Raw genomic sequence first — 18533 nt, 5'->3', positions numbered from 1 at the left:
AAATAGTTGGCTCTGTTCAGCCGGACAACCTAAATAGATCACAGTAATTAACCATGTTAGAACATTAATAAATCTAGCTCCCTTAAAACGTGAGTGCCTGATGTTCACCAGTGATCTTTCAGGTGGAAAGAAGACTGATGTATAGTTCCCAGTTAAGACAAAGCACCGTGGATTAAATGTCTTGGACACCTGAAAACAAACCATCTCGCTGTGTCAGTCAAGCTAAATGTCAGATATGTAAATTAATTTACTCAGTAACATGTAGGACTGTGTTAACTCCCCTTTAGAACTATAATGTTAGTATAAAAAGTTCTGTGTGGATTCAGGGTGTGTTGCCGAGCTGTTAGCATGTCGTTAAATTTAACGGAGCCAAGCTCACAGCAAAACGTTTACTCCTTCTAAAAGGTCATTTATGATTCCTTACAGCTCGTTCAGACGCTAACTTATTAGGCAAAGGTTCAACATAATTTGGTTTTAGTTTCAGCTTTATGCAGAGTGAAACGTGATGTTTCCCAGATAATGCTTGACACAGTTTACACATTTTTCAACTGAGTATGACATGATGCCCAATTTTGCAGAAGACCTCAGTAATATGTTGAAAGCCCATTTTATCTTTTGTCAGTATCTGATAACCAGTAACGATGCATTTATATCTATTCAGGGTAAATCAGACGTTTCATCACAAAACAATATTATATCGATCCTTTGGACAACAAATTGATATTTGACAATATCACAAAGTCTGTCACAATCTAATTTCAAGTTGATTCGAGTTAGGAGTCTGATTACTAAATTATGATTTGACAGTTTTCTGACTGAACTCTTCCAGACCTCGGTGACGGAGACATGCCATGGGGATTTCAAAATACAGTTGTATCTTTAAGATATAACAATGTAAATCAGTATTTTTAGTTTACATTGATCATATTGGATCATCAAACATTGAATTGATATATTGATCCAGACTGATGTATCGTTACACCCCTCATACCTATGACTTAGGCGTCATCCTTGTACATTCTCAGCCTAGATGACTAAACACAGTTCAGTGCTTATACGCTTACTTCTCATTTGAATTTTTACAACCAGGAGAAATATCCTTCAGCAAAATCCATTACAGTATCATAAAACTGTCTGAGAAAATTATGACTGAACTTAAAACTGAATTTTACTCACTACATCTACTTGACAAAAACAAAAGAATAAAATGTGACTTTAACTAAAAGCGTTTTTCTCAAAATCAACAGTGTTTATTGCCCCTCATCTGTCAGAACATAATATAATGTAGTAACAGCAACAGCCCTTAAGTATTTAAAGTGTATGTCTCATATTTAATCTGGATTTCATGCAGTCAAATGGTAGAAAATGAGAAGTGAATAAGACGGGAATCACACTTGGTTAACTGTCTCAGAAATCATGTTGAACACATTGTAGGACCTCGCAAACGATCCCAGTTGGTAGTGAGGTCTGTTGAAGGTATTGTCTGCTGTTGTAGTCTTGAGCTTTGTATGTGGGTCAGTCACAGTCCATAAATACTGCGCCAGAGGCCTGGAGAGGACCAGCACGACAGGCTTTATATCACATACTCACACACAGACGTACTGAGGGGTGTGTCGGAGAGACGAAGGACTCCCGCTGGCCGTGTTGTTGATAGAATGATGGACGCGTGTTTGTGCACATTCGCACATACACAGCAACATTTTATTAGTGGCCTTGGAGACCTTAAGCTTTCCCATCTCAACTTTGAAAGAAAGTTGACCTCTTAGAATGAGCGAACGCACCTTTTTAGTTGGTTAAAGGCAACCAACCATCTTGCCTTGGTCTCGTCTTTCAGATATTACAGTATTGGTAAGAGCATAAAAGATATTTTAACATTAATTTTATTAAAAACAACGGACCTCATGAGGTCATACAACTAAATGTGGAAAACCCTGTTTTATATGAGTTTGATTTCTTCTGACTGTCACCCCTGATGTGAGGTATGTGTGAAGACGGGGGTCAGATTCCTGAGCCCCCCGGTGCTGTGGACCCACGCTCAGCTGTCAGCCAGCCATTCCACTGATACACTTTGACCTGCGCACGAAGATAAAGAACAACACTGGCTGGCTACCAGCCTGGTTAATGACTTTAACATCTCTGTCAGTGAGCAGCTTGCAGATAATAGCTGGTTAACTTATTATTCCGCCTCTTTGCAATGAAAATTGCCTCAGAAAATTGGCAACTTCCTGATTCATTTAGCTTTTGTGTAAACACACTCAGGGGTTAATGTTTGGCGGTTGCTTAGAATATTGCTTTGCAAGGATTAAAAATTAATGCCTTGCAGTTACACTTATGTGAGGAATGTAGTGTTGCTGTGGAAAAGCCTCCCTTAAATGTAGATGTTCAGTTAGAAATCGAATCCACAGATTTTGAATAACCAGAGCACTTAACCTTATGGACTGACACTAGATCAGTCAAGGCGGTCATTTTGACTGTTGTCAAATTTCTAAATAGTCCTAATCACTAGAATAACACAGAAGACTTGCAGAATTTTGTGTTAGAGCTCTTAAAGTTTGACACAGAGTAGCCTTACTTACTATAAATAGCGATGTTTCCACTTGTTTTGGTTTTATTTTTTACTTGTTTCCAGCCTTTTCCCCCAAGCTATGATTATTTTTTTGTAGTGGCTCTATAGGGAATTATATCATGTTCCCATGTATATCATGTTATTATTCATGTTAACATAAGATGTTAAAATACAGACAATACATTTAACTGTTTCTTTGAGTTATTTTAGATTAATTAATGGGATCATTGATGGTTATTCTAAAGAAAAAGGCTGCTGTGCATATAAATCATAATGGTTTACTATATACAATGGTTTTTGCATTGATAAATATATAATTAAACTTTATAAAACAGAATAACAGAAAAAAAAAGCCTAAATTTGGAATTTCTCCTGAGAGATTATAGAGTTCAGCATTCAAAGTTCAAAGTGACCACTCACAGCATGTCCAGTAGGTATGAAACTACTACTGGCACTTCTGGGCTGAGTTGGACCAACAAGGATTCATTTTAAAACCCAATCACAAATCACGTTTAACTTTAAATTATGTTGCACCAAACTTTTGAACTAGCTAAAAAATAAGTTAAAATTTAAACCCCAGATTTGTTTTTACTCAAAACCTGCACCAAATTTTAAATTTGAATTTAAAATTTGATCCAGTATTAACTTCAAATTTAAACTTAAAGTGGTTTAAAAAAAAAATAATCATGTTAGTTGCAGATAGTTAGGAGACAGACTTGACCTAATTGAGTTTTATGAAGCGTCTCTTTCTGTCGTTCCAGTTTATAGGAGAAATTACAACTGCTGAGCCATCAAGATTATAACTAGTTAAAAAAATTTTTTTAGCTAGCTAACAAAATGTACGACCTACAAATAATCTACATGCTGATTAAAGTGCATCACTAAACTTGGATTTGAGATTAGTTTTTAATTGTGCAAAAAAAATTTAATATGGATTTATTCATTTTGACCTTACTTTTGCTAATTTCTGCTCAGAATTTATCTTAGGTTGAATTAATCTTTGTTGGTAGAGCCCAGTCCTAGTGTTAAACCTGGCAAAATGCACTTTGTTTCAGTTGAAGAACCTTTTTCTTGTGAGCTGCTTGGTGTCAGAGTGCAGCTGAAGAGCCTAGAAAGACAACAGCTCTCTTGTGCACCACCGCAGTTGGAGACTGCACACATTCCTCTGGCAGTCTAGACAAACCTGTGGGCTTCTACTGTCATTACTGCAATTTACAAACATTTCTCAACTGTCTGCAAACTAACTGTGGAAGCTACTTGTACTGACATGGATACAACGTGGGCTTTGTAAATTCAAAGTGCCAAGACTGTTAGAGATCGAGAAGCGTTGGTTTGTTGCTGTGAGGAGGCGACAGGTCGTTATCATGCACCTTAAAAAAGACCTGCGTAAGAAAACTGCATATTGTACACAGACATACATCATACATGTTATGAATAGAAGAAAGCATACACTGAAATGACACACGCGCACACACACATGGTCCAGTGCCAGGTGACACGATGAGTAAGTCGGACCCTGCAGGGGTCAGAGGGCACATTTCTCCAGAGAGCTGAACGATGAGGACTCTGGGAACTGGGCCTTGCTGCACAAACACTCTGACTTTAATAACACAACAGGCCATATTTTCATTGCCACCACCCCAATTTCCCCCTTTTATTAAGGGATTCACTGTCAGAGGGTGGGAAAAAGTGTTTGGGTGTGTGTACATGCATGTGTTTATGTCCCTCTCTTGGGTCTGTCCCAGACCCATGTGGTCTGGGGTATCTAATTGATTCTGTGCTGGAGGGCTGCTTGGCTTGATGTAATTTAATGATCGCATGCACTGTATTCTCAAGTTTTTCAGTTGTGTTTGCACAATATCCTCCTCACAAAAATCAACTGTAATCTTAAGAATCATTGGAAGGGCCTCTCAGAAACCTTTTCTGATTTTTATCGTTTTGAGTAAGATTTGCAGCAACCCACACACTTCTGAAGAAGCATCTGGGTCACCGTCCAAACAAACGTAGCCAAGTTAAGATGAGACAAGACTGCAAACCTCCTTTGTCCTGTCTGGGAATGTAAATAAGGGACAAGAGGAGCAGATGTTTTTAAGAGGGCCCATAAAAAGATTTTAGTCCAGAGCAAAGATGTAATCGACCCATTTAGTGGATCAGTCCACTAATGTGTGTTTGATATGACTTGACATAAAATCCATGCATTCAAGCTGCATCTCCACTTGGAGGGATTTGTGTATAGAGCTGTTTTTATTTTGTCGAGTTTGAATGAAGCCGACGATGATATTAAAATTTAAGATTTTCTGAAGGGAGTCTGGTTAGTTTGGCAAGAGCAATAACGCAGCTGTTTCTGGCTAAACAAAACTTATATCTTACCTTATGTCTTAGGTCTCTCTCTGCAGCAATCCTTTCCATACCTATATAAATCATCATATCTGTGCTAGGCCTATATCGAGCTGTTAGTATTGCCTAACAGATATATCGGTCTGGCTCTAGTAGTTGATTGTTACTATTAAAACTAATAACAAAAACACAGTTGTCTATAATGACTTTCAATATTACTACAATAATACAATATAGGCTAAATGTAGCCCACTCACTAATAACATGTATAAACAACAGTGTGACTCATCTTGATGACTCATCCTCAGAGTTTATAGACCATTGTATAATTTTCTTTCGAGCAGAGTGCTCTCCCAAAAAAAAAACTTAAATAGTAGAAAATTGTTGTTACTTTCTACATATTGTATCATACAGCCACAAGAGTGTCTAAATAACGAGAAGAGTTTGTAGAGTTTCAAGCATTTGGTGGGTGAATCACTACATATGAACTTCTCTCGGTCATAGTTTCCAGTCCGTCCTTTTCTCTGGATTCCTCTGTTGTGATTCAGGTCAGTTTGTACAGAAGGTCAAACCACTGGGTTGTCATACGGGGACTAACCTCAGCGCAGTTCTTTTCCAACCTAAACTGGGAACGTGACCTCTGACCCGCTCGCCACGCTGTCAAGATCAACACCCTGGACAGCTGAGGCATGGCTCAGTGGTTTTGACCACATCTCCCCTAAACATAGACGACACAGTCGAAGCGTTCTTCATAGTTCTTCGTAGCTTCAGTGCAAACAGGGACAAGTTTAGCTGGTTTCAGCTGTATTTACATCCCTGTTTGGAGGTCTGTGTGTAGTTAGTGAGGAATGGCCCAACAGTGGAATAAATCACAAACGCTTTTCCCCACACAGTTTTCTTTTTCGTCCGCTCCTCCTCCACTACACACTCCTTCCTCTGGTCTCCTTTTCCTGACCTTATCTTTTTTACCTCCCCTTGCTCAATAGTCCGCTTCCTTTTTGCTTCTCTTTATCTCATGGCTCTCCCACCACTCCTGTCTTCTGTTAACTCTTCCTGACTTCATCTTTTCTTGCTTTTTTTTTTTTCATTGCTTTTGACTCTTTGCTCCTTTCTCCTCTTTGCTCTCGTCCTTCCTCTTTTCTCCACTCCAAAATGCTTCGTGGTAGGGGAGACTGCTGGTCATATTTACAAAAAACAAAGTAATTTGATACCCCTGGAAGCAAGAAAAAAAAATATTCTTTAGTGCCTGTAATTGAAAACAGGATCACACAAGCCCAGTGAGTCATTCTCTGCTTTCCAATTTCTAAAATTAATTTTGCTTTCTTACAGACTCAAAGGAAATACATTATCCATGCCATCCCATAACTGGACCAGATGCAGGGGAAAACCTTTCAGAAAATAGCGTTGAGAAATAATTCACTCTTAAATCAGTGATGCATTGCGGACCTTGTTGGTGATTTATAGCCCCTGAAAACATGGTTTTGAATCCTGAGTATTAAATCTGCTTCACTGGGACTGTGTGGGTGTAGTTTGGTTGGATTTGACTGATGGTGATGGCAACACAAGCAGAAAACCCCACAACTGTCATCACGTTTTGATTCAAATGTTGCTTTAGTTTTATTGGTGTACTAATTTACATGAGGTCTCCCTTTTCTGTTTATAAAGGAGACTTCAGGCCAGTGGGAGGAGTACTGAGATACAAAATGCTGAATGTTGCTCAAACTAATAACCATTACATTGTAGTAACTTTGACGGAAAATTGTGGTCACATAAGAAACTCATTTTTAATGCAGTTTGTTTTAATTGTATTTAATTATTTGTTGCAGGGGGAAAAAATGAAAAACTCAGTAAACAAATTGCTTTAAAAAAAGACTCCCTCCTTCATAGTAATAAGCTGATTGCACAAAAGACAAGCTCATCAGCTTATAAATTGCAGATATTTCTTCATACAGTGTTGCCTGAATGTGAGGTTTTAGTTGCACTGCTTCAGGTCATGGATTCTGATGGGTCACAGAATTCACTGTAACACTGGCTGTAGGCTGAACACAAGTTCTTACTTTAATATTGTGCATAATTATTTAAGGTTGCATTAGGTAATAATTTCCTTATAATCATGGTTGAAATAACTTTTAATATTCATGGGAAGAGTTTCTTTTAAGAAGTGTCTATGAGCGCCCACTTCTTGTGTTGGGGTTTTCTTTCTTCTTTTTTTCTTTTTTTTCCCTCGGATTTTTAAAGTGTAAATTTTTAAACTGGACCTGGTCTGAATCAAACAACCAATCAGGGTTAGCCAGCACATAGTTAAACAGCGACAGTGACAGGGGTCATCCGGATCTGCGTCTTTCACTGCGTCCAAAATTCTTTAATAATGTTAATTAGTACGCTAAAACAGCACATGAGAATTTTTAGTATGTCCAAATGTTAGTAACCCAATAGTACATGGGGTGCATATTATTTCCAGTATTCAAGAACTATAAACTACACCACCGTAAAGATACCACAGTGTTATGAAGCTGTGATGACAACAACAACAACATAACAAAGACAGTGACCAAGACAACTCTGGCGTAACATCAGTAACACCTCAGTTTAAATGTCAGTAAGGTTTCACTTTGTTAGCTTTAATATATTTTGTAAATTAGGTCAAAAGTGTAAAATGCATGTGCATATTTGGTGCGTCATTTGGTGGGAAGAGCCTAGCTGTATGATACAAGGTTTTGCATTATGTCTGTTCAAATTGCTTACTGCAGCTTTAAGCAGCAGACTGGCTGTTGCAAACTTTGTTGTACCATCCAGTGTTCATGTATTTACTGTCACTGAGTTAGCATGTGTTTGTGTACATCACCAGTCAAGGACTCAGCTGAGAGTCACCCCAAGCACTGACATATTGAAGCCGGATCATTTGGCCATTTCGACCATGTTTACAGTATGCAGTGTGCTCTTGTTCATTTTTTGACCTGGCATGAACCTGTTGTTTCTCAGTCAGGCCAGTGTTTTGACTGGCCTGTGTCTGCTGTGGGTGGTGACCACCAGCCAGACATTTTTCACGTGGAGGTCAAATGTCTTTTAACATTTATAGGGTCATGCTCCAAGCAGCTGTCTCCTGACACCTGTGCTTACTGGCTAAGAACCATTATAGGTCTGCAGCACTTTGGCAAGGCATCACGGAAGACCTGAACGTCTAAATACCTCTGTTTGATAAATGGTCAGTTAATCCAGATGTTTTACAATAGACAATTCCTGAGTCAGGGTTTCTCATTAACCATGGCCCGTGGCCACAAAAAGCTGCTCCGTGGCTACCAAATATTAGGACCGGAGTGAATTCGATACTATCACATTACTTGGGTACAGAGTCAATATATATTGTCATTTTTAAATGTTGCTATTCAATATTATCACACTTCTAGAGACTGTATATCATGACTGATATTTCCAACATCAGGGTGCATCATGTCAGTCACTCTTTCTGAGTTTTATTTCAGCAACATTGTTGCTATACAGCATCTGCAAGTAGTAAATAAAATGCTAGTGCTACATTTAGCTGTTGTTCATCAAGCTAGTCCCATAAAAAATAATAAAAAAAAAAAAGCCATAATGAATAGAGCCCCTGAAAACTGCACACAACAATTAATACAGAACAAACAAATAAAGAAAAATCAAATTGGTAATTATAAATAAATTAATTAATTACTTTAAAAAATGTAATTTTATGTTAAGCATGTGAAGTAAAGTAAGTCCTTTTAGGATAATATTACCACCATTATGTGATAGCATTGAGCTAATGGACTAAGCGCTAGTTAATTATGTAACATAAAATTAATTTAGCAATCCAAAAAGCAGTTCAGGAATTGTAAAAAAAAAAAGAAAGAAAGAAAAGAAAAGAAGAATCATGATACTTAAGAGAATCCTATTTTTCTCCCATCTTTATATATATTCTTACTCAAATATTCCTGTTTTATTCCCTTACTGCGAGCCTACACCAGCACAATATTACAGTTCCACGATGTACAGTAATGCAGTGTCACGGTTAACAAAGGCTGTGTCAGATTGTCTTCTCTGCATTGTTTAGACACATTCACATTTGGACCACAAAAAATGTACTTTGGCCACCAAATTTATGTGCTTGGTGGCCTGTTGGTCCAGTGCTTAAGAATACTGGCGTCTATCCTTGCGAGTCCTTCACCGGGCGGCTTTTATTGTGTGTCAAAACAACAGAAATGGCACAGTACCTACAGCTTGACATTCTTATATCAACACTGCTGCATTGTCAGATTCGTAGTTTACTGAAATTGGCAGGACTGAAACTGTTTACTACCTGTAATGAAAGTGATTTATTTTCATTGTTTGGTTCGGTTTCCCACAGTAATGGTCCAGGACTTTGTGTTCTTTCTGTGCGTGTTGTGTGTTTGCCAAGTCGTTTACAGTGTTTGACTCTACTTTGACTTGGGCAAAAGGGACTGTGTGCATTCATGAGGGACAGTTAACAATGCCTTGAAGAGTCTCGCTGCTTCTATCTGGGAGACCAGCTAGTTAAGATGCAGGATTCACAGATAGTTAGACACTCTTTCTGTCTCGCTTCCATTCACTCTGTGTTTTGGGGGTTTCGTTTTTTTCCACTCTTGCCAGGAGATTGGTGTGTGCTTACTATTTGTTAAACAGAAGAGACAGCCTGTTAACACAATAGATGTGGTTAGCATTGTTCTCATGACCCTACAAGGAAATGAGCCACTTGTTTCAGGACAAGACCTCACATAAAAAAAAGGTACTGCATTGGTTTGGACACATAAAGCTTTCAAAAATGTAATTGAGATTAGGCACCAGATCACAGAGCCACTTAAAATACATAATGTGTCCCAGGGAGTTTCTTTGGTCATGACCAAGTTTATCACTGATTAGATGAATCCAGGTAACATCCATTATACCTTATTTTTACACTTACACTGATAATAAAATAGGTGAGAACACTACTGTGTTGATACTTTTATAGTACCATGTGTTTCAAGTGACACAATTAAAAAAAAAAAAAAAAAAAAGATCTGAATGCTCATTCAAGACTTCAAACTTTATTGTCTTGTCTGAAATTTGGCTTGCAGCAGACAAAAAACAATGTTCAGTAGGGCTGCAACGATTAGTCAAATAAGCGATTATTAAATTAGCCGCCAGCTATTTTTAAAATTGTTTTATCTATTTGAGCTTTTAAGAAGAACGGGTCAATTCTAGCTACTTAAAATCTGGCTATTTTCTGGTTTCTTCACTCCTGAATATTTTTGGGTTGTGGACAAAGCAAGACATTTCAGGACCTCACCTTGAGTTTTGGGAAACACTGATCATATTTATAGACCAAACAACTAACAGATTAATCAAGAAAACAATCTACAGATTAATCGACAATGAAAATAGATAGTTAGTTGCAACCCTAGTGTTCAGTGTCTTTTCATGCACCAGCACTGTGTGTGGGGTGTTAATTAAAAAAGTCCAGTGGATGGTGAATCAATAATCAGTTAATTTCTTTGTCAGCAAAATGACAGAAAAATATATATAAAAAAAATTGAGCAATGTTTGCCACAATGGTCATGTCTTTAAGTGTTGTTTTGTCCCAAAACACAAAATCCAAAGATATTCAATTTAGTCTCAAAAAGAAATGCAGCAAATCCTCACGACTGAGAAGCTGGGACCTTTGAGTGTTTGGCATTTTTCCTAGAAAAGAAGAAAAGAAGCAGATCAAGTTTCTGTGAAACAACTAATCTGTTAATCAGTACACTGTTTGAGCTCTGGAAAAAGATGTCACCTCAGGTTAATCATCGTTTTAAAAGAGAAGAAGGATGAGGGTTATTTTATTTTAGCATATTGCAGATGTAGCTGCTGTTGCATGATATTTGAGTACACTGAGCCTACCACTCAAGTGTGTGTGAACCCCATTCATTCATTTATGTCCCTTCCCTTTGAATCTCTGCTGGTATTCTGCTTTAGGTTAGGCTCAGTAGTCGCAGACTTGTCTGTCAAGGTGTGCTAGCCCCTAGCCAACATATCTGTTTACAGCACATGGCTTTCGAGAGAGAAAGACCGACATAAATAGTGGCAAGTGCAGGATAAAAAGAAACAAGAGCTGCATGGGGCAGAGATAAATGAAATCAAAATTTTGAAAAGGGATGACAAATGTTGAAGATAAAAGCCCGATGAGCAAGGGGAGGGAGGAAGACGGTGAGTCAAACAGAAGGGACAATAGAAAACTAAGAGATGGAGCGTAGAGGGGAAACCGACGACAAGAGAGATAAGAGAGAATCAGCGTGCGGGGAGAGAGGAAAGGGTGAGGTTGAGAGAAAAAGACACGAGCAGAGGTACGGGAATGTGGGAGGTGCAGAGGAGAGAGGTGGAGGGCAGTAAGTCGCAGTAAGTTGCTGACTGACTGCTGGAACAGGATGGGGAAGTGGTGAAGGAGGCCAGGAGAGCTGCTTCCATAGGTGGGTCTCTATGACACATGCACACACACACACACACACATACAATGGAGCACATTATAAAAGCAAGACTCAACGCTGAACATGAGCTTGTGTTCAGTTTCCACAGCAGTGTTATTCTTCACTGAATTTCTTCCATTAATCAGCGCGGTGCCAGTCTGTGGTGCCCTGAGTGATAGGAGTGAACTGGCTAGTTGTCTGGACTTCTTCTCCTCATGGCAGGCCAAGTGTTACCGAGTAAAATTAATGGCTGAGCTAGAATCCAATAGCTGTCTGATTCTTGGCAGCCAGTTTGGGCTGACGGACATTGTGTATGTGTGTTCATGTTTTCATGTGCTTGTACATGTGTGTGCCTACAGTTCAGCTATGTGAGTGTGTTCTAGGGCTGAATGATGTAGAAAAAAATTTGATTGATATTGCATTTGCAATACAATTTTGATGTTGGATAGAATAACAGTTTTACACCATTATTCTCTTTGTAACTAACCGTTAGCTCCATTAAGCATGTTGTGGTGTCCATATTCCGGCTGTCAGCGTCTCTAAACTGCCAGTAAGTCCAAGAGTAGTGCCGAACTGTAGATCGGTCGTTGGTCAGTTGATCACCTTCACCACAGATTGGATGGATGTCTCTTTTCCTAGTAAAACACCAGCAATGGTATCGTTAGATACTCTGTGTGTGACCCCGGCTAGCTGTGTGAGTAGATCAGGTTTCAGCCTCTTTTCCACCCTCATATTAACAGGACAGTAACACTGCACCGTGCAGAGCGAGGGAAAGGGAGGCCTTGCGAGGGGTAGCAGCTGCATGAATGACTTTACATGCAGTCACAAACACACACTGTAAATTCTTCACCTACGCTCACTTAACACATTGTTTAGCAGAGCTACAACCATTTTCTGCATGCATATTCGTGAATGTTAACATACCTGAGTGAACATATTAAATGTTGAATATTTATTCTAGAATTGGACATACATCCGAAGGCATTCCACAGAAGGACATTAAGCTAATCATTACCAAAGCAAACTGCAGGGATAACTTCCTGCCAAGTGCAAAGCACTTTAATAGCACAGAGTACATTTTGTTATAGTTTCCTGTTGAGTCAATAGTCTGTGTTGGCAGGAGACGAGCCATCCTCTGTTTGAAAGTATGGAGGTCGTTTTAATAGGTGTGTGTGTTGTTTGATTAAAAAACACGCTAGAACACCTAAACAGATTTATCAGCTGCTTCGGTCACACTTGTCCAGCAGGTGCAACTAAAGTATTGATGTGTGGGCAATTTACCAAGTTTTTTGGTGCCTATTGTGTTCGTTGAATAAATGTGACGTGTGATTGGCTCACTACTGCAGCAGCTACAACTCCTACAGACTCTGGCGTGGTGAAGTCAAGCACAGTGTATTTGATGATACTGGTATTGGTACTAGTATCTATTTTTTCCTTAAGAAATAGGACGGTGCGTAGCATGTGTGTGCCGTATGCAGGGGAGGGACAGAGAGCGAGCAGCAGACAGTGCTCCTCACAGTGGAGCAAAAGCTTAAACTTAGTTTAGCTTAAACCTAGCACTTAGTTGTCAGTCTGGCAGTAAATATACTACAGGTTACAGTCTGTCAGTTATTAAATGCTGCAGCTTCCCAACAGTAAGAAAAGTCTCACCTGTCATGTCTCAACTGCTAGAAAAGTGATGGGGGTTAGCCCCAAATAAAATGAGCAGGAAAGGCAAACATTAAGCTAACACTAAAGCTACTGTTGTACTTTTACAAGGCAGCTCTGGTGCGATCGTATCATCGTAGCTTTGTAATACAGCCTTGAACTGCAGTGTCTTTTTTTTCCATAAAGATAAATCCACTGAAGTCTTCTGTGGTTGTTTATCATTTTTTCTGTGTTGGTGTTAGCCATCCACTGGCAATCCCATGATGCCCATGATGCCTTTGATTAACTATCGACCAGTCAGAGGCTGCGTCACTGACCTGTTGTGTCACTGTTGCTTTACACATCACTTCCTCGTCTTACTTACATTACCAGTTTGTCATATTCGCACCATTGCTAATCAGACATTTATCTGTCACTCATCTCCACCCCCATTCCCTTCATACTCTTAATCCCTTCATATCACACCTCATCTCATCTTTCAACCTTCTCTCTCATCAGGGCCGGAGGTGATTCCCAGCTACAGCAGCAGTGCCATGTCTGAGGCGGTGGTGCCGGAGGCCGTGGTGCCCCCAGCAGTGGGTGGCCTGTACGGGGAGAAGGCCGGTGGCCCTGTGGTGGACTTCAGTTATGTGGGGATTGATGCCATTCTGGAGCAGATGAGGAGGAAGGCCATGAAGCAGGGTTTTGAGCTGAATATTATGGTTGTGGGTAAGTAGTGAACGTTGTACACTAGCTAGTTTAAGTTTTTAAGTCCATTGTCCAGATTTGGTTTGAGTAAGCATGCATGTGTAAGACAGCACAGTTGCTTTACAGCCAGACTTTTCTAGGCTCAAATCTTTGGTTGTTTACCTTTCACACGCATGCAAAAGATGTGCTTTTTAGGCATTAGAAATATTCCTGCCATTTCCCCCGACTAAGGCTGTGGGTGGATATTTACGGTAGGATTGCTCAGAGAGAATGAATCCCTCCATAAGGACTAATGAAATATAACTTAAAGGGGACCTGTCCATCAGTTGAGCAGCAGCAAGACATCAGAGGAAAAAACAGAACATGTGAAAGTCCTTCACAACCAAAAAAAGCACTTTAGGAGAGACATATGAAACACAAACATAATCCTGAGTGAAACCTGAGAGTTTTTCAATACAGGAATCACTTTTAAATACTTAAACCTCGTTATTTGAAACTTTGGGCACGTTTAGTATGATAATCCAGCATTGTATTATTATTTTTTGAAAATAAGGATCAGTAAGAATGGTACCTTTTTAAATGTTGAGATTCTTTCTAATGGATGGTTGTTAATGGATATATCTGCTTGTTTCAGGAATTATACTTAAAACCTGACATTACTGGCATGCAGGCATAATAACATACTGTAGAGTGAAAAGGTGGATTTTAATCATGGAGATGATTTCTCTCTCTTTCTCTGAGCCTTGTCATCAAATGCAGACTGTATATTCCATTTTACATGCATCAACCCGGTTACTATTACACTTAAATCAATGTTTATCTCAAAACATCTTCAGTCAGCTGTTATAACATGTGTCCTGTTATTCATTTTTTCTCTCTAATCAAGCTGTGACATAAAACAGAGGCCTCAAACTTATTTTAATAAGCAGCCACACACAGGCAGAACTCTACTTCTTACTGAGTCCTCATCGCTGTGATCAGACTTTAAAACAAGAGCTAATTACACACACACACACACACACACACACACACACACACACACACCTACCTCACAGTAGACAGGGCACCATAAAACCCGCACCACCTCCCTACTGTGTGTCTCCTCTGGATGATGTCGTGCCGGTTGGTCTGTGTTTCATCCTCAAATTAAAAAACTTGCACAAGAAGAAGCCTCAGGGTTGAGATTGAGTTTAGGAGGCAATGGAAAACAAACTTTTTGCATTCAGGTGAAATTATATTCAGTGCTAGAAAGAGTGGTGCTTTGTAGAACTGGATGATTGGGTGTGTATCTTTATGTTCAAGAGAGCTTTTTTTAAGATTTCATATATAGTAGATGACTAAGAGCTGTATTACCATGACAACAAACAGTGAAAATAATGTACTCAAAGTTTTTATTGGGCAGAAATGGGTGCAAAAGAGGGAAGGGAAAATGCAGTCTGTGTCTGATCACAAAAACACATGGATAATCTTGCCGAGGTGTTGTTTGCATTTTAATCATCGATACTACGAACATATTTAGTCAGTTTTTGTTTGCTAATGAGTTTGTCTGCTCCTCATCAGGAAGAAAAGGTTTTCACCAGATGTGTTAAATCACAGTTTTAAACAAAATCTGCATGTCAGTGGCGTACCACATGTGCAAGCGTGAGACTTTGGCTCCAGATTGCTGTTAGTGATGGTTGTTAGTTGGAGAATGTTGGACCGAGACACTTTGGGAAGCGCAGCTGTCACAGAAACGATGAAAGCTGTGGCATCAGTGCTGCCAAAGCTTTAGGTCTGATAGCGATGATCACTTCTTCTGACCAAGGAATTAATGTCCTCAATGATAATTTGCAGCTGCCAATGCTTTGGTGCTTGTAAAGATCCATGTTTGCATGTAACCTGTGGTGCTGACTGCCCGGACACATGACTGTGTTTGAGTGTGCGTCTCCATAAATCAGAAAAGGTCTTGACCTGAAGTTGAACTGTGACTGTTCGCTGCTCAGCTTGCCCCTCCAAACTCCTCTTCATTAACCTGTGGGGATGTTAGTGTGTTGTGTGTTTCTTAGCAAAGGAAAAGTGCTACCTTACGTCTCTGTTATCATTGAGCATATATAGAATAACAATATAGAAATAGCCAATTGTCTTGTTTTGCTCATGTAGGTAATGTAGAGGCATAACTAGTTAAAATTCCATGTAGGTTTGCGATGTGCAGATGATTCTTTATGTCTGGTCACTCTGTGCACATTAATCCAAGCCTCCTGACTGTTTGAGAAACAGACAGTTAACCTCAGGGTCCAATCTGTCTTGCTGATGGCGTGTTTGGGTTGTTGTCATGTGTACTGATGGCTTTGCTGGCAGTGTTTGTGCAGACAGACACCTGCAGCTTGTCACTGCCTCGGACAGCCTGGAGTCGTCCCGAGTCGTGGTAAAATAATCACTGAATCTTGTTTGGGTTTTTTATGGCTCCAGTGTTATGACGTGTAGACCGCTGGGTACCTGCAGCATAAGCAGTCACTGTAAAATATATTTTTTTTTCAATCTTGTGGCGTGTTTGTGTGTCTTTCTCACTGTCTGCCTCTCCGACTGTGTGCTTACAGGACAGAGTGGCCTGGGAAAGTCGACTCTGATGAACACACTGTTCAAGTCTAAAGTCAGCCGTAAGTCGGTGCTGGCCACAGCCCAGGAGAAGATCCCCAAAACAATCGAAATAAAGTCCATCAGTCATGGTATGGAACTCTTCAACCACGCGACTCTTCTCTGTGCCTCTTGAGTTTTCTGTCCGTCAGTGTCTGTCAAATAAAACACCCAATCAATTTTTACATACATCATATTGTATATTTTGTTATTATTGACGTGTTGTCTGCATTATTGTAGTAGAATATATAATTTTTAGAGCCTTCTTAATTTCTTCTTTCTCTAATCTTATATATTTTTTCTACTTTTGATGGGAGCAACTTTAATTATGCCCAAAGTATTTCGGATTCCAATATTTAAAGTACCTTATCCTTTTAATTCTCCTAGATTACTAATTATAAACATTATTTGTGTGCAGATATCGAAGAGAAAGGAGTGAGAATGAAGCTGACAGTCATTGACACACCAGGCTTTGGAGACCAGATCAACAATGAGAACTGGTGCGCTGTTCTACCAACACTGTGTTGACTATGTAAACAACAAGACTTAAATTGTGCCTAACCAGATTGTAACCCTCCCTTTCTTTTCCTGTTGTCTTGACATTTCCTGTTCCTGTGTCCCTACATCTTATCCATCTACCCCTTTTCTTCCTTCTCTGCCTCTCTGTCTCTTCCGTCTTTTCGTTTATATCTGTGCATCTCTTCCCGTTACACTTCCCCCTCATCATCCCCCTCTATTCATCCCTGCCCTGGTCCAGCTGGCAGCCCATCATGAAGTTCATTAATGACCAGTACGAGGCGTACCTCCAGGAGGAGATCAACATCAACAGGAAGAAGAGGATTCCAGACTCCAGAGTCCACTGCTGCATATACTTCATCCCCCCAACAGGACACTGGTGAGGACGCATTCAAACATGGTTAAATATAGACACATGAGCACTAGAGATGTTCCAGTACCATTGTTTTCCTTGGAGACACCCAGTCTGATGCCTTAATTTTGCATGGATGTGATATTATTGCTCAGGTTCAGGTTGAAGAAAATCTGATGTATGGGACACTGCTCAGAAGTAGCAGTGTCCCACTTTGGGGCTAATAAATGATGGGATATCGGATTGTTGCGTAGACATGCATAGGCATTTTCTTTACTGGCATCAGTGCTAGTGAGCTACCTTACTAAGAGTTACATGAGAAGTTTGAAACCACTATCAGGCCCAGAGTTATATATTTACATTGAGTGTTACTTACCAAAACATGTTGTATATATTGTTTTAGGTCTAACAAAAGTGTTGAATGTATTTTTTCATTTCATTTCCTCATAATACATTTGCAAAGCTGTTTTTTTAGGAGTTTCAGATCTGGCATTGTTATAAAAATATATATTAAAAAATTCAAAACCAGCGTCTCTTTCAAAAAATCATCAAGATAATCCACAGACCTCATTCTGGGCAATTTCATGTAGGAACATTTTTTTTTTCTGTAGTAGAGTGGAACTCTTTGTTTTTTTACTAGAAAGAAGAAGTCAGAAGTCAGTTTTGATTTGATTTGGGGGTGAGCTGTCTTTTAAAGCTTTTTTGTGTTTTTTTAAAAAGCCAGTTGCTAACAAATATAGCAGCCACTGTCATCTCATTAAAAATTGTGTTCATTTGTAAGGATTATCTTTCTGAATGAAACATGTTTGCCATAGATCTTATTTTCTGCAATAATCCAAATATGATGGAAAAACCACATTGACTTTTTGTCGAGGGAACTGGACCAATGCTAACTAGCCGGTTGCACTCTGTTGGTGTGCACTGGCATGTGCATCGTCATCTGGGACAAAGAAAATGAAAATCATAAAAAAAAAAATCTCTGGTCAGGAACTCCACAAGCTACCTTTAACATTAGCATGGAGACTGGAACAATAATTTGCCTGGTTCTAGCACTAGGCTCTACCTAGTTCATCTTGTTCCCACTTTTTGGACAAAGCTAGGTCAGACAGCTGCCAGCAGTAGCTTCATGTTTTCAGTACAGACAGAAGGGTGGTATCAAAAAAAAAAAGTGTATTTAAAAAAAAAACTGAATTTGAAACACATGGTGACTTTTGTTATCAGTTGACTTGTCCTGACTTGCTGTTCAGTGACTCTACAATAAAATTACATCAACTGGAAGAACAACTGCCATTGTTACTGGCAGTAACAGTCTGTTGAACATGTGCTCACAGATCATGCATTGATACAGATTTTTATT

General features: G+C 39.4%; 1 protein-coding gene across 6 annotated transcripts in view; it reads left to right on the top strand.

Moving 5' to 3' along the window:
* LOC146309632 (septin-9-like) overlaps window positions 1-18533 on the top strand; it is a 108521-nt gene that overhangs the window by 83308 nt on the left and 6680 nt on the right. For 5 of the 6 annotated variants that reach the window (XM_084744126.1, XM_084744129.1, XM_084744127.1 and 2 more), the window contains 4 exons: window positions 13507-13716; window positions 16272-16400; window positions 16727-16808; window positions 17066-17203. In XM_084744126.1, the coding sequence (XP_084600252.1) occupies window positions 13507-13716; window positions 16272-16400; window positions 16727-16808; window positions 17066-17203 (559 nt within the window). Of the gene's footprint in view, window positions 1-11264; window positions 11365-13506; window positions 13717-16271; window positions 16401-16726; window positions 16809-17065; window positions 17204-18533 lie in introns of those variants that run through there. The other variant, XM_084744131.1, reaches the window with a different exon arrangement.

The sequence above is a fragment of the Lutjanus erythropterus genome, chromosome 19 (genome assembly GCF_056507025.1).
Source record: "Lutjanus erythropterus isolate fLutEry1 chromosome 19, fLutEry1.hap2, whole genome shotgun sequence".
Lineage (NCBI taxonomy): Eukaryota > Metazoa > Chordata > Actinopteri > Lutjaniformes > Lutjanidae > Lutjanus > Lutjanus erythropterus.
Note: the sequence above shows the minus strand (reverse complement) of the source record. Positions and strands in the feature narration are given on the sequence as shown.